The 15,931-nt window shown below is 39.4% G+C and overlaps 1 protein-coding gene and 1 long non-coding RNA gene across 11 annotated transcripts in view; one reads left to right on the top strand and one right to left on the bottom strand.

Annotated features, from left to right (window-relative positions):
* The window catches only part of ANGPT1 (angiopoietin 1), a 356,334-nt gene that overhangs the window by 99,900 nt on the left and 240,503 nt on the right, over positions 1 to 15,931 (top strand). For 7 of the 10 annotated variants that reach the window (XM_077846955.1, XM_077846961.1, XM_077846953.1 and 4 more), the window contains one exon: positions 13,899 to 14,143. In XM_077846955.1, coding sequence (XP_077703081.1) covers positions 13,899 to 14,143 — 245 coding nt within the window. Of the gene's footprint in view, positions 1 to 13,399; positions 14,144 to 15,931 lie in introns of those variants that run through there. The other 3 variants (XM_077846956.1, XM_077846957.1, XM_077846958.1) reach the window with 3 other exon arrangements.
* LOC144283170 (uncharacterized) lies at positions 7,209 to 14,103 on the bottom strand. The gene is made up of 3 exons (XR_013351578.1): positions 13,895 to 14,103; positions 8,735 to 8,938; positions 7,209 to 7,579 (listed from the first exon to the last, which is right to left on the bottom strand). It is a non-coding gene; the product is annotated as an uncharacterized LOC144283170 (long non-coding RNA).

The following is a 15,931-nucleotide window of genomic DNA, read 5'->3' as shown; positions in this document are numbered from 1 at the left end:
TCTATTTCCTGAATCTGAATGCCTGTTTCCCTTCCCAGATTAGGAAAGTTTTCAGCTATGATTTGTTCCAATACATATTCTGGCCCTCTGGCCCTTTTGGCGCCCTCGGGAACCCCAATTAAACGTAGGTTCTTCTTCCTCAGGGTGTCGTTTATTTCCCTTAATCTATCTTCACGGTGTTTTAATTGTTTGTCTCTTTTTTCCTCAGTTTCCCTCTTTGCCATCAACTTGTCTTCTATGTCACTCACTCGTTCTTCCACCTCGTTAACCCTCGTCGTTAGGACTTCTAGTTTGGATTGCATCTCATTCAATTGATTTTTAATTTCTGCCTGATTGGATCTAAATTCTGCAGTCATGAAGTCTCTTGAGTCCTTTATGCTTTTTTCTAGAGCCACCAGTAGCTGTATAATAGTGCTTCTGAATTGGCTTTCTGACATTGAATTGTAATCCAGATTTTGTAACTCTGTGGGAGGGAGGACTGTTTCTGATTCTTTCTTTTGAGGTGAGGTTTTCCTTCTAGTCATTTTACTCAGCGCAGAGTGGCCAAAAACAAGTTGTATTGGGAAAAGGAGGAAAAGAGAGGAGAGAAAGAAGGAAAGAGAAAAAGAAAAAAGGAAGAAAAAAGAAAAAAGAGAAAAAAAAGAGAAAGAAAAAGAAAGGGAAAAAAGGGTGGGGGAAGCAAAGAAATCAAAAAGCAAAAACAAACAAACACGGGGGAGTATCTTCTGATTCTGTGTACTTTAAGTCCCTTGACTTCCCCTGGAACTGGTCCGTCTAGCTGGTCTTCTGGGGGAGGGGCCTGTTGTACTGATTTTCAGGTGTTAGCCCTTGGGGGAGCTGCTCTGCCCCCTGCCTGGTGCAGGGCTCAGTGGGGGTTGTTTACCCCGTGAGGCCCCCGGAGGAACAACCCCAGTGGTTGCTGCAGCTCTGGAGCCCTGGAGTCAGCCCCCGCAGTAGCTCCAGAGCTCTCCGTCTGCAGGGCCTGGAGGCTCCGGGGCGGGGCCGCTGATCTGCTCAGCTCCGGGCAGGAGCGTCCTGGCTGTCCTGGGCCCTCCCGGCCTCTGCCTGTCCCGGGGGAGGCTGGATCCTGGGCTGTGTCCCGGCGCCCTGTGCTCCGGAACCTGCGCTGTTGGATTTGCGGTCCCGGCCGTGCAGCCCCCTCTGCTGAGCCGCTGCCCGAGCCCCTCCGAGCTGCCCCCGACCCGCAGCCCCCTCCGCGGAGCCGCCCCCGAGCCCCCCGAGCTGCTCCCGCCCCGCACCCCCTCCGCGGAGCCTCCCCCGAGCCCCCCGAGCTGCTCCCGCCCCGCAGCCCCCTCCGCGGAGCCGCCCCCGAGCCCCCCGAGCTGCTCCCCCCCCCGCAGCCCCCTCCGCTGAGCCGCCCCCGAGCCCCCCCCAGCTGCTCCGGGTCCCGCCGTGCGCGCTGCAGCCCTTAGGGAGCTCGGCGCACTGTCCCGGGGCGCAGGTGCCTGTTAGTGTCCCCGGGAGCCCGAGGGCATCCCCGCCCTCCTGGGTCCTGCTCCAACTCCCTGGAGCCCCTTTCTTCCCGGGAAGGTTGGTGCAGCTCCTGCTCCTCCGGGACGGGGCTCTCCTGTCCTGGGGACACTCGCCCCGGCCTCAGCCCGGCTCCTCGCGGGCCCCTCCCCCTTGGAGGCCTTTGTTTCTTTATTTCTTTTTTCCAGTCTTCCTACCTTGATAGAAGCGCGAACTCTTCTCACTGTAGCACTCCAGCTGGTCTCTCTTTAAATCTCAGGCCGAATTTCCTAATTTCCAATTCCTGATTATAATATAATATAATTATATTTTACCCAGGTAAAACCTGTGGATTTACCTATCCTGGATATTTCATATAAATGGAATTATAATAATAATTATAATTACTGGTAAAATGTAACCAATGGAGAAACAGTGTAAAGTACATGGGTCCTTCCAGTGCCAACTTTATAGTTTCCTGTTTATCTATAATTCAAAATAAAAGTTTAAAAATGCATGTTTTATTTCAGTGCATCTCATGGTAATCCAATGAAAATGCTAAATGTGCTTTTTGGAAATGTGCCAATTTTTGTTAAAATTATTTTTTGATTGAGGTGAAATCACGTAGCATTAAAGTTAACCATTTTAAGGGATACAGCTCACTAGTTCATTCACAGTGTTGTGCAACCATCACCACTACAAGGTCTAAAATATTGCATCAGTACTTCTCCTTACCCGCAGCCCCTGGAAAACCACTAGTCTGTTTAGTTGCTCTACTGTGGATTTACCTAATCCTGGGTATTTCATATAGATGGAATCACAATCACCTTTTGTATCTGGCATCTTTCACTCAGCATGTTGTTTTGGAGGTTCATCCATGTTGTAACCGGTCAGTACTTCATTCCTTTTTGTGGCTGAATAACATCATCATGTAAGGATGTACCACTGTTTGTACATTCATTCATTCATGGACATTAGGATTGGTTTCACCTTTTGGCTGTTGTGAATAGTGCTGTTATTTGACACAAAAAATAGTTATTCCTAAAGCTCATGATTTCTCTGTGAAAGACATAGAATCTGTACACATTATATAATCACAGGCTACACCCACTAATTCTAAACCCTCTGTAATTTATTTAGGAATATTTACTTCTCATTGCTGATTTCCTAGACATTCATTCACCCCAGGTGAAAAATCAGATATTGGAATAGAGATAAGAATATGAGTATTGGCTGCTTATTTTTGGAGGGACAAATAATGCTTTGTGAGGACAAAATATCATCATAACAGCAACTGTAAATTATTAGATGAGGTTCTAAATTGTGCTCATAGGTGATAAAAACATAAATATTTTATTACTTAAGGATTTTAAAAATAGAGATTTAGGAGATACTTTAACAATAGCAAAACATTATGAACCATAAAGATACTTAATCTCTTGGGTCTGGTTTATTTAATCTGTGGTCATCTTTTTATCCTTAAATGCTCCAGATATTAAACATATAGCACTTTATAGTACCAAAGTCATTGTTTTATAATCTGAAAATTAAAGAACTCTCCAGAAATGTTTTTAGGCATATCTAAGTAAGTTTGATATTTTTTTCTTTGTCTAGAACCAATTCGGCTCTTTTCACAGCATTTCTTCTTGGTTAGCTCTTTCGGATAAGCCATTGGTTCTCAACCATGGCTATACATTAGAACCACCTGTTACATTTTTTTTTTGAACAATCCTTGTTTATGCTGCACCTGGGATAACTGAATCAGAATCTCTAGGGACAAGCCCAAGCATCTTATTTATGTAAAGTCCTCAAGTGATCTTAAGGTTCTGCTAGGGTAAGGAATTGATGAATCAAACCAGCGGTTCTCAAGAGGATGAGCATCAGAATTACCTGTGAGACTTGTTAAAAAGAGACTAGCTCCCATACTCAGATTTCTGGTTCAATAGTTCTGTGTGGGACCTGGGATTTTGTATTATGAACAAGATCCCTGACGATGCTGATGCTGCCAGCTCAGGATCGAACTTTGAACGTGACGAACTAGTCTTGTCTTTTTTAGTCAGTGAAGATGAGAATACAACTGGCTAACCTCCTTTTTTTTTTTTTATTTATTTATGATAGTCACACAGAGAGAGAGAGAGGCAGAGACACAGGCAGAGGGAGAAGCAGGCTCCATGCACCGGGAGCCCGATGTGGGATTCGATCCAGGGTCTCCAGGATCGCGCCCTGGGCCAAAGGCAGGCGCCAAACCGCTGTGCCACCCAGGGATCCCGCTAACCTCCTTTATAAACACCTTGTAAATTTTTTTTCCTAAAAAAATTGTCTTTATCTAAAACTTATTTTAGAGAACTTTTTTTAGTGTATTAAGATTATTGGGCCCTAAAGTCAGATGGCCTGGTTAAAATGCCACTTCTATGTAACCTGGGTCAAGTTTCTTATTTTCTAAAGCTTCAGTTTCTTCATCTGTGAAGTAGGTGTGATATGTTTAAATTTGGTAATATATGTAAAGTTATTGATATACAGTAAATACACTATAATTGTTAATTTCTATTGATAGCTTTCATTTTCAACTATTACAACTTTCCTCTGGTGTAATTGGCTACCAAATTTTATGCTTTTTTTTTTTAAATTTTTTATTTATTTATGATAGAGAGGCAGAGACATAGGCAGAGGGAGAAGCAGGCTCCATGCAGGGAGCCCGATGTGGGATTTGATCCTGGGCCTCCAGGATTGCACCCTGAGCCAAAGGCAGGCGCCAAACCTCTGCGCCACCCAGGGATCCCTCAATTTTATGCTTCTTATTGCCCTATAACAAATAGGGAAATGTATGCGAAAAATCAGGAAGATAATTAATTCTGAGAATCCAAATGAGCAAATGCTCTCAAAGGACTTACAGAGGGTTTGAATATATGTTATTGTTGAAAAGATTCACCTGTGGAATCAGAAAACCCTGGGATTGAGTCCTGCTTGAAGTTTCTAAGTTTGTTATTTCCTCTGTAAAATGATGGTAATTAAAGTTCCTGCAAATTGAGTTATTGTGATTCTAACAGAACAGATAACGCAGGCACAATGATTAGCACAGCCCTGGACATATCATAGTACTCAAATGTTAGCTATTATTAAACTGAGAGTAATTGATTCTTAACTCTCCTTTAAATATTAACTCTCCTTTCCCTCTTTTGAACAGATGGGTTTTTATGACTCTTTGAGGATGTCAGGAAGGAATGTAAATTCTTTAAGGGGGAAAGCAATCTTGAGAAGAAATTTGTTTACTGTTTCCCCAACATTCATCCAAAAACAAATGAAAAGAAATGAAGATTTACTCTTCAGATACTAAATAACATCACTATTTTTTCCCTTGCCAGAATGAAGGGAAAAGCTGTTGAAATTTCTGGTCAATCATTAGTCTCAATTTCAGATCTTCAGTTGGGCATTTCTGTTAGAGGACAGCATTACAAGTAAAGCTGCCGTTGATCTTTCACCATGACTTCCAGGTTGAGGTGGAGGGAAGTCCTTCATATGCACTCTGGCACTTACGCAAAATAAGTGCAGAAGCCTCTGTTTCAAAAGATGTTTTTGTATTTCTGATTTGATTGCAGAATGGGAGCAATCTCCAAACACTTTGGGCATGATGCAAAGTGATCTTGAGGCACTGCAGCAGCTATCACAGTCTTTTCCACAGATATGTTGACAGGAGGTATTATTTTTCATTCATTTTGCAAAAGAGAGTACCCTACTATTGATAGCAGTAGGTCATGTTTCCCAAAGTGTGGTACACATTCCAGCGAGGACATGAAATATGTAGTGGGTGGTTTGTGGACAGATAATTCATTTTAATTTTTTTGTATTCATCTTTATATACATTAGGAAAAAGCACACGTGATAGGTTTTCCAAATACTCTGATTTAAAGTAAATCTAAAATAAATAAATAAATAAATAAAATAAATAAAGTAAATCTAAGTTACAAAGAAAGCTTAAAATTTGAGTTAAGGAAACTATTAGGTAAACGAGGGTTGTGTGTGCAGTTCTGATACATTCACTGAGGGTGAACGTGATATGAATTTGTAAAACATACAGGCAGTTTTATGCCCCAGGAATTAAACATGACCTATCCACATATATCACAAGAAAAAAGAACATTTAATTATAGAGAATGAAATGGTTATGATAATCTTTTCTGATTTTTCAGTCATTTATGCCGGTCTTCTAGCCTTTTTTTATTTGCCACAGTTTTTAAAAAGATTTATTTATTTAATCATGAGAGACACAGAGAGCAAGAGGCAAAGGGCAGAGACAAAGGCAGAGGGAGAAGCGGGCTCCTTACAGGGAGTCTGATGCAGGACTCTATCCTGGATCCTGGGATCACACCTGAGCCAAAGACAGAGGCTTTGGCTGAGCCACCCAGGCGTCCCTATTTGCCACAATTTTCTCTTTTAAAGATTTTTACTATATATAAGAGGAGGAAAAAGAAGAAAGAACCATGTTCAATGAAAAAGAAAATAGAAGATTTTCAGATTTAATGAGTACTTCGTTTAAGGTTAACATTGAAAGGACCAGCCTTTGCCTGTCAACTTATGAGCTAAATTTCTAATTTAATTGCCAAATTCCTAATCTGATTAGAGCCTCAGTGGAAGCAGAATTAGTATTGGAGAAAAATAGATAAAATAAGATTTCCTTTGCTAATGTACAAGTCATGCCAAGCTGTATATATCTTATAAGATTAATAGTAGAGTGTTTCAGTTCTTTTTCATTTTATCAGAGGCAAACACTTACCACTTGTACTTCCTCATCCTAGAAAACAGAATGGGGTGATATATGCCACAAGTCTAGTTATAAAAGAAGCTCTTGAAAAAAAAGGTTATCTAGCTGAATTGGCCGGAAATGAGTCTGATAACAAGTCATAGTGATAAAGCCATAAATGGCATCCACATTGTTTCCATAGTTCCTCAGGAATAAAATTCTCCTCACACTGGTTTATATGTTGGTCAGCCTTACTAGAGTCTCTGTGAAATAATATGTTATGACTAAATTGTTTCCAACTTGTTTCATTCATTCAAAAAATATTTGTTGAACACTTGTTATGTGTCAGGCACTCACTGTTCCAGGTACTGAAGATGCAGCCATGAGGAAGAAAACATTAGTCCCTGCCCTCAAGGAAATAAGAGGTGTTTCTGTGACCTATCGTTGTGATTGTGATCACTGCCCCATATTAATCACTTAAATGTGATTTTTAAGAGGTTCAGAAGTGATTTTAAACAATTGAGAGGATGAAATGATAGGGAATGGAGTTAGGTCAATGAAGTCATAAAATTTAATAAAACAAGTTTAAAAGTAGGATCATTTTTTAGCACAAGGGAGAGAACTCAAATTTAGAAATAAGAACTAACATTTAGAGTACTTTATGTACTCTCGATATTGTGTTCAGTACTTTATATCCATTATTATATTTAATCTTCACATCCTACTTATAAAAGTGATACTAAATTATCATCCTCATTTTAGGGGTAAGGAAACTAATCTTAGAATAATGAAATATCCAGGCAGCCCTGGAGGCCTAGCGGTTTAGTGCCACCGAGAGCCCAGGGCCTGATTCTGGAGACCTGGGATCGAGTTCCATGTTGGGCTTCCTTGCATGGAGCCTGCTTCTCCCTCTGCCTGTGTCTCTGTCTCTATCTTTCTGTGTCTGTCATGAACAAATAAATGAAATCTTTAATAAAAAAAAGAATAATGAAATATCCAATGTAATTCAATTTTGTTTAATAGGATAAACAAGAAATAAGCAAAAACAAAGCAATTTGCCTCCCCCCTTAACCACTACTGAACAGTTCATCCACCCTCTGATGAGCAGAGGTTGTCACAGCTCTCTAATCACAAACAGAATCACAGAAAGTCTTATATACCCTCTAGTCACTGCTCAGTGGAGGTTATTTATCAGTTTTGGCTACAAGGATTAGTCACCATCCATGATTCATCACATGATGATTCTAGCCGTTCCTTTCCAATCATGTTCTTTCTGAGTTTCTGAGAAGATGTAAAATACATGTTCTTTCTGAAGTTGTAAAAGTTGAGACAGAGAGACCTTTGCATTTTTCTCTCATCTAGGAATCAAGTCTTCCATAGGGAAAAAGAGAAGAAAGAAGACAGTTAATAAATGCAAAGTGGTTTATATGCTTTTTCCCATAATAAAATCTCAACTCACTGGGTCTCCACTGGAAATCTTTCTCTATTCTGGTATGAGGGGAATGTTGGCATCTGTATTTCTACTTGTTACAGTCTCCAGCTGTTTGTTTTCTTTTATGACTTGAGTACTTGTAGAAGTTATCTCTGTTGTAGAATTAACAAGTAACCTCACACTGGAAGGTATTTCTATGTTTCTTGAATGGTTCTTCAACCATGTCTCTGTGTGACTGGGACTGTTGGGCACTATTTCACTGTGATTTCTGGAATTTGTTTTGAAATATATGGATCCTGATCTCATATGTGACTCTCCAGAAAGTGAAGTCTTGGGAAGAAAACCTATAAGAGAGGGTGATGCTTCTGTGTCTTCAGATCTCATCATCAGGAATTAAAGTGAATGAGTCAGTCAGCTGGATTGTGAATATTTATCAATTGCTTCCCATGTGCCAGAAAAGGGGATAGAGTGATCACAAAGACAGATACAGTCCCAGCTCTCGGGAGGCTCTAATCTAGTGTGAAAGACCAAAATGAAATAAATTATTTGTGTTTACAGTAACAGTCTAACTCAGATGTTAGCTCCATATATGGAACAAGGACCAATGATTCTTCTCAGTCACGCCAAAGAAGTCACTTGCCCAAAAGCATGTATTTTACTGAAAAAGAGGGATTTTATCTCACAGGAGACACTATTTCACTGCAAACCTCTGTATTTGATATATCTTCCCATGTTTCTCCTAGCCACATAGCCACAAGTTTCCTTTGTCTTCTGACTCTTCTCTAAGCCTCTGTAGCTCATCTTCTATTTCCAGATCTTTCCTCGAGTCCCTTCTCTGCTTTCTTATGTGAAGCAAATTAATTCTGTCTGAGCTCCTTCCAACTTAGAGATAGCTACAACTAAGAACTGACTTAGATAGCAAAACACCCACCAATTACCAGAAATTTCTCTCATCAGAGGCAGGGGACTATTTACACAATAATGTTTACATTCTTCACCTACATATATTTCTCTACCCACTGCAGTGTCTCTACCTCTTTGCAGTCTTTCCAATTCATTTGAGATATGCCAACAGATATTTTACATATACTCACAAAGTGCCATCAGTCACCAGGTGATATCCTCCATCTTCTTGTTTTTCTGTTTTGGCACCCTATGGTATTTCCATCTGTTGTGGATACCTTTGATGCCTACATAGTTGAGTGAAGGGGTCTTGGCTCTGCCTCCAGGGATTATAGCCAAGTGCTTCCTTGTAGACATAGCTACCACTGCCATAGCCCTGTTGACATTCTTGAACCCTGAAAGTGCCAGAGCAGAGGTATCAAATATGGTGCCCTTAGAATATAGAATGTATTTCAAGAATAAATCTACAGAATATGTGCTGAATAACACTATATTCAGTATATAAGGGAGGAGAATGCTTTCTCATCCCCTTTGTCATCACAGGGGGTCTATATGAATACTAGAGGAGTGCCTGATGGTGTTTTTGAGGAATGAACTCTATTTTGTATTGCTTAATGTTATTTTAGGGTAATATATATAACAGGTGATATAGCACAGGAATAACCATTTAGAGTTGATCCTAAGTATAACCTGAACAATCAGATTGGATATTTGTTAGTGGATGGGACAGCCATATTGCTGCATCTTTGCTTAATATTAGCTCTGTTTTAGATCATGACATGAATCCATGGAGGCCGTGGTTAAGAGGAAGAAGAGACCCATCTTAGTTATAGATTCCATGTTGTTCCTGTCCCCTAAATTTAAGAAATGCTTTCTCCGTTTCCTAATACTGAGGTATTGCTGGAGGCATTATAGCTCAGTGGGATATAAATGTGGGCCCCAGATTTAGACGGATTGAGGATCAAATTCCTGCTCTACAAAAAATGAGTGGGAAATATCAGAAAGGAAGACAGAACATGAGAGACTCCTAACTCTGGGAAATGAACAAGGGGTGATGGAAAGGGAGGTGAGTGGGGAGTGGGGGTGACTGGGTGATGGGCACTGAGGGGGGCACTTGATGGGATGAGCACTGGGTGTTATGCTATATGTTGGCAAATTGAACTCCAATAAAAAAAAATCCTGCTCTACTACATAAGAGATCATAGATCCTGGGTAACTAACCTCTATGTGCCACAATTTTTCTCATCTGCAAAGTAGAAATAATAATACATAATTATGGGGGTGCTATAAATGTTAAATGAGTGAGTTAACTTGTTATGGATTAAAAAATGTTATGCATTATCATTGTACCATGTTCTTATATGTAACTCATTCTTTAGAATAAATTTGGCTTCACCTGGATTCTAGGTAAGCTCAGTCCCAAAAATGCAACAGATGTGGCCAGTTATATAGTAGTCAGATACTAAGTAATTGAATTAGCTCATTCACTCATTCATTTATTCTTTCATTCTTTCAACCAAAGTGCATAGTAAGTGCTGGGAAATCAGTGATGAAAGAGCAGATCACTTTATGAGCTCACAAGCTCACAGTTAGAGGGAGAGATAGACCAAAAAGGAAATAATTAGAAAAGCCGTGTGAGAAGTACCATTATGGAAATATGAAAAGAAGGTTATTGAAATACATCAGAGGGCAGCCCAGGTGGCTCAGCGGTTTAGCACCATCTTCAGCCCAGGGCATGATCCTGGAGACCAGGGATTGAGTCCCATGTTAGGCTCCCTGCATGGAGCCTACTTCTCCCTCTGTCTGTGTCTCTGCCTCTCTCTCTCTCTCTGTGTCTCTCATGAGTAAATAAATAAAATCTTAAAAAAAAAAAAAAAAAGAAATATATCAGAGTCACTCGTTGGGCCTGGAGAAATTAAGAAAGCTTCACAAAAGAAGTGACAAAGACTAGTTGGTAGGAGAGGCTTAGGACCATCAGGTTTCCATATAAATGGTGTTTCCAGTCCCACTGGAAATTTCTGGATGAGGCTAATGTTTACTAGGACTATTGTAGATAAGAGATCAGAAACTTAAAGCATAAACCTCCCTATGCCAGGACTCTAGTAATACAAATAAAATACAAAGATATGAAGCTTTCAAGATCAAGCTGCCTCAGTATTCAACCAAATACAATTATTTAGGTTGTTTTTTTTGTTTGTTTTTTTTTTTTTTTTTTTTTTTTTTTTTTTTTTTTTTTTTTTTTTTTTTACTGTTTTGGAGCTGTAGCAGAGGAAATTTTTTAAAATATGGCTTTGTGTTTCAAATTTCTTCCTAAATTCTGAACTCTCCTAAACTGCACCATTTGTGGATAGTCAGCAGTAACAACCCACAGTATTGCTGTTGGTTGCCTTCAGGTCCTTGGAAGCTTATGGTCTTTAGCATGTCACAAGGAGCCTCAAATGTACCCAGTGTCTCCTCAGCTGAAGTCTGAGGAAACGTGAGTTCATTGGGCATGTCTCTGTTTTCTACTTGCTGAAAATTTATCTGGAGGGATTCTTCTTTTCCACATTGACATTTGTACTTTCACTGTCATGCTTTTTGTTTCTTTGTGTTTCTGGAAAAGAAATAAATCAGTTTCTTTTATGGTCTCTCTGTCCCCTCCCCCTTTTTTAGTACTTGCATTTCAGGCTTCCTTTCTTAGTTGTCTACTTTTCCCTCAGGAAATTGTGCATTCCTTCATTTCATTTGTTCACATTGGAAAAATTTATGTGAATAAGCACATGTAGATTCACAGACATATGCCACAACCCCATGCCGCCCCCCCACCACCACACATGGAGGAACAGATTTTTATATCTTGGCTATTAAAAAATATGGGAACACTTGAATAGAAACCTCTCTACCCACTCTTGTGTCTTCTGCTGATTTTCAGCTGTATTTAGTTTTTAACGAATCACTTAAGGTGTTGGTTTTGGACTCTATTCTTTCCAGGAATAATTTTCAAAGCAAGCAATGTTAGAAAATGTTCTTAGACAATATGTGCATTGCCAGTTTACTTCATCCTTGTGGGCTGTTAAAAACTCTATTGCATGGGTTACCTGTCACTCTTGTTTGTTTTTTGGGTGCAGAGGATGGATTAAATCACTTTAGTGGTATAAACTGGCTTTTAATCAGTTGTTTTACTTCTCAGTTCCATCACTCAGTATGCTTTAGGACTGTGAATCAGTGCAGCTGGAGTTGTTTTGGAAGCCTTTTGGCTTGGAGGCTTGGAGGTTAGAACAGGCTTGGAATCAGTTGGCCAGAGTATACACATTGGCACCATTCCTAGACAGCTCTGTGAGTTGCAACCAGTTAGCTGTTCTGTGACTCAGTTTTCCTGTCAATAAAATGGGATTAAACATAATATCCATGTTTCAGCTTCCTTGGGATAATTAAATGAGATTGTGTGCAAGGAATGTTTGCAGAGACCTGGAAAATATTGAGTTCCTAAATTAATGACATTATTCTTATTGCAAATGAGTGACGTGTCAGCAAACAGGAGGAAGGTACAGAGACAGTTCAAGGACTTTATTGCTATGTTTGGTATTATTTGCCTCCATTTCTGTCAGATCAGAAATTTGTTATTTGGTATGGAAAAGGCTGATAAATCTTGGCACAAATTTTTTTCTCCCAAGCAAATCATTTTTTTTTTTTTCTGGAATTTGTTTTGCCCTCTCCCCTAACATTTTCCTATATACCAATCTCTTAACTTTCTTGTCCTTTACCTACTGACCTGTACCCTGAGGACCCAAGACTCAACATCTGTGGCTTCTGTTTTTATACCATGACTCAGTTGAGAAGCTCCATTCCTGAAAATCCCTTCCAGTTCTTGATGAAAGCCCCTGCTCATAATTCATGTTTTCTGCACAAACTTAGTGAAGATCTCAGTGCCATAACCTTAATTCTATAATTGTCAACTATTCTTTATTTTTTACTGATTTTTTTGTTCAAATGTTTACACCCTAAATTTGGGAAATTACCTTCTGATAATTTTTGTTTCTTTATAGAAGCAGATTTCTCCCATAGGGCTCTTTGCTGGCCATTGACACACCTGATGTATGTTTATTCTCAGATAGTATCTTGTGCAACCACAGGAGACTTATAGGGAACTTACTTACTATGGTTAAAGATAGCCATAGCAACACCAAAGAGGTCCTTGTGAAATATATGATTAGGATGTACCATAGGAATTAATATTCTCTGGCCACTGTCTTAAATTGTAACCACACTGTTTTTGTAAGGAAGTTGCTCAATTTATAGAGCACACAGAGCTATATTCTGATCAGGGACCAGTCTCATTTAAAATCCTTATTTCAGAAAGTACTGAGCTTATTTGGCTTAATATGTACACGCTGTCTATATTCCTTTGAGTGACAGGTTATAAATTTTTTTGCTAATTTGACCATCCCTGATAATTTCTGCAACTCCTAAAAGTCTGAGTACGAGAGAATACCTTCTCTAAAAATGGTTTTCAATATCTTTTTCTGAGTTAAGAATATTTTTTAAGTAGTACTTATACAGATTTGTCATTCACTATAAAAAATTATTTTACTGGACATCATGCCAATTTTTTTCTTAGAGTTCCCCAATTAAATAGTAACTTCAAAAACATACTGCTAGTTTGCTAGGTTTTAGTAGGTCAGCATGCACAGCAAAAGTGTATTAAGGTGGACTGCTCTATTTATTGATTTGCCGTGAATTTGCTAAAGGCTGGAGGCAATTGTCTGTGGAAGGGGCGGGAGGGCCATACATGATCGAGGTCATGCGCATCTAGCCAATTTGTAAGACGATCCGCTGCTCCAAGCCTTCAGCAATCCTTAGCATAGGGGCACACTCATGCATTCCTGTCAAGTCATCTTGTGAAAGGCTGCCTGCTTCCAGCTTGGCTTGGATGTGCAACCTTAATAAAACTCACTGAGGTCTGGGAGAAAATAGCAGATCTGCTGCAGATAGGGTAGGGGAAAGGGTCTAGAATATGTACACGCAGCTGACTCAGGCAGGCTCCACGCTGAACGGTTACACAGGGAGGAAACAATAAATCTCAGCTACTATGCAATAAATATCTCAAGTTTTAACTAAGGAAACTACCATTACAGTGAAATAAAAAAAAAAAAAACATTTTAGCACAAAGCTAACAAATGGCTAGTTTTCTGTGATTCTTCAAAAGCTTTCTTTGAGGGGGAAAAGTCATTCAAGCCGTTTTACCTAAAATAAAAACTAGTTTAAAGGTCAGAAGAAAGGAGCAAGTTTTGCGAGCGGCACGGAAAGAGAGTGCTGGCAGTACAATGACAGTTTTCCTTTCCTTTGCTTTCCTCGCTGCCATTCTGACTCACATAGGGTGCAGCAACCAGCGCCGAAGTCCAGAAAACGGTGGGAGAAGATATAACCGGATTCAACATGGGCAATGTGCCTACACTTTCATTCTTCCAGAACACGACGGGAACTGTCGTGAGAGTACGACAGACCAGTACAACACAAACGCTCTGCAGAGAGATGCTCCACACGTGGAACCGGATTTCTCTTCCCAGAAACTTCAACATCTGGAGCATGTGATGGAAAATTATACTCAGTGGCTGCAAAAAGTAAGTGATCGCTTTCAGTTTCTAATTGCACAGAGCCTTTTCCGTTGTTGCACTGCAGCTAACTTAGAGTTCCCTAGGGGGGCATTTGTGTGTTTACCTTTTGCTCCTGGGGGGCAGTATTTGCAAATGCAAGCCTGTTCTTTCCCTGTGACTTCATGGGTGAGCCACGGTTTTCAGGCTTGTGCAACCCTCTAAAGGTATAGTGGCAACCAGTTTGTGTGCCAGCAATGGCACATTTTATGACCTTTCTGGTTTCCTCTTATTTAAAATTGAGCTTGATTTTTCTGACTGACAGAGCCCAATTAAAAAAAAATAAAGTGAATGTCTTGAGATGGTGAAAAAAGAAAATAATGAAATGCCAATTTAGGAACAAATAGATTAACACCAGGAAATTTTATGGAGCTAGGGTGAGAAATTGTCATCAAATACTTATTTTTTCAACTTTTAGTCAAGTTAATATGAAATGAGAGTATATATAAAGTATGATATTTAGTTGGAGTAATTGTCTAAGTATATACTTTTGGCAAGTAGCAGAATAGTAGAGGACAAGGTTCTGTTATCTATTTTTGCCGTCCTTGAGAAAAAAATCAGGAAGGTAGATTTTAAAGTGAATTCTTAAGGCAGGTTGTCTGGCCGGCCAGTGTGAAAGGAGAGGTTGAGCTGGCAGTTGCTCTTCCCAAAAATGTGCACCTGCAGATTTGAGCTGAGCACAACATGGGCTTTGCTGTCTTCCTGAAATAAGTCTTTTCTCAGGACACTGGTTACCAACAGTGTCACATGGGAGTCTAAGTATCCAGATGAATGTCAGTGTTGAGTGTGCAGTTAATCCTCGTTTAAAAAAATCAAAATGAACATTTTATTCCATTTTTCTCTATAAACAATTTACAAGTTTCCAATGAAAATACGTCTTTTAAAATATGAACACACTTCCTGCGTTTCCTTGTTTCTTTGCTCTCTGTTTAATTGTGTAACAGGTAAACAGCAGATAACAAGCGTATTCAACTATGTCAATCAAAGGGTGGCAATGTCACATTGGTGAAAATGCTTCTCTCCCAGGGATCTTTGCTAAGAATTCGTTTGGTGCATATATGTAGGAACATGGCCAGTCCAGTCTCCTTTAAATTAGTCTGTTAACAGAGCAAACCCTTTAAGAAGATAAGGAGACGGCAAATGTTCTATTTTTTTCCCCTGTGTTGTCACCCTCCCTTAAAGCACTGCCTGCTGAATCATGCCAAGTAACTGTTATTATACTTTTGTCCACTAGGGACTGAACTAACATCACTGATACTTTATTTGACAAATAACTGAAACTCGGTAGTTTCAGAGTTTCTAAACCTGAAAGTGTAGTTAATCTTTCTATTGTAGACTACAAGTGAAAAAAATCAATAGGGACAGAAGAGTGGAAAGCAAAAAGAATTCTGAAGGCTTTTGATAATTGTGTTTTAAATTTCAGGCACTAATTATAGCAGCAGTTTATATCTGTTTTTTCTTTGGCAAAATTTATTTTAATAGTACACAAATTAATGTGGTCAAACAGCTTATTACTATTCTCAATAAAGCATCCATTGGGTTTTTAATTGAGAATTCAAACATTATAAATTAGTCTGGATTCTTTGAAGGGGCTGGGTAGGGAAATTTAGTCCCAAATTGTCCTGAATGAGCTATTCTACCAAAAATGCAATATTTTGTTTACTTACAACATGTAGCCAAAATGGTGATTCAGCCGTAGTAATGCATATATATATTTTTTTTTCCATGCAATTATTCAGCAGTGATAGTGTAAATATA

Source organism: Canis aureus, chromosome 14 (assembly GCF_053574225.1).
Source record: "Canis aureus isolate CA01 chromosome 14, VMU_Caureus_v.1.0, whole genome shotgun sequence".
NCBI classification, from domain to species: Eukaryota; Metazoa; Chordata; class Mammalia; order Carnivora; family Canidae; genus Canis; species Canis aureus.
This window is presented reverse-complemented; position numbering and strand designations above follow the sequence as displayed.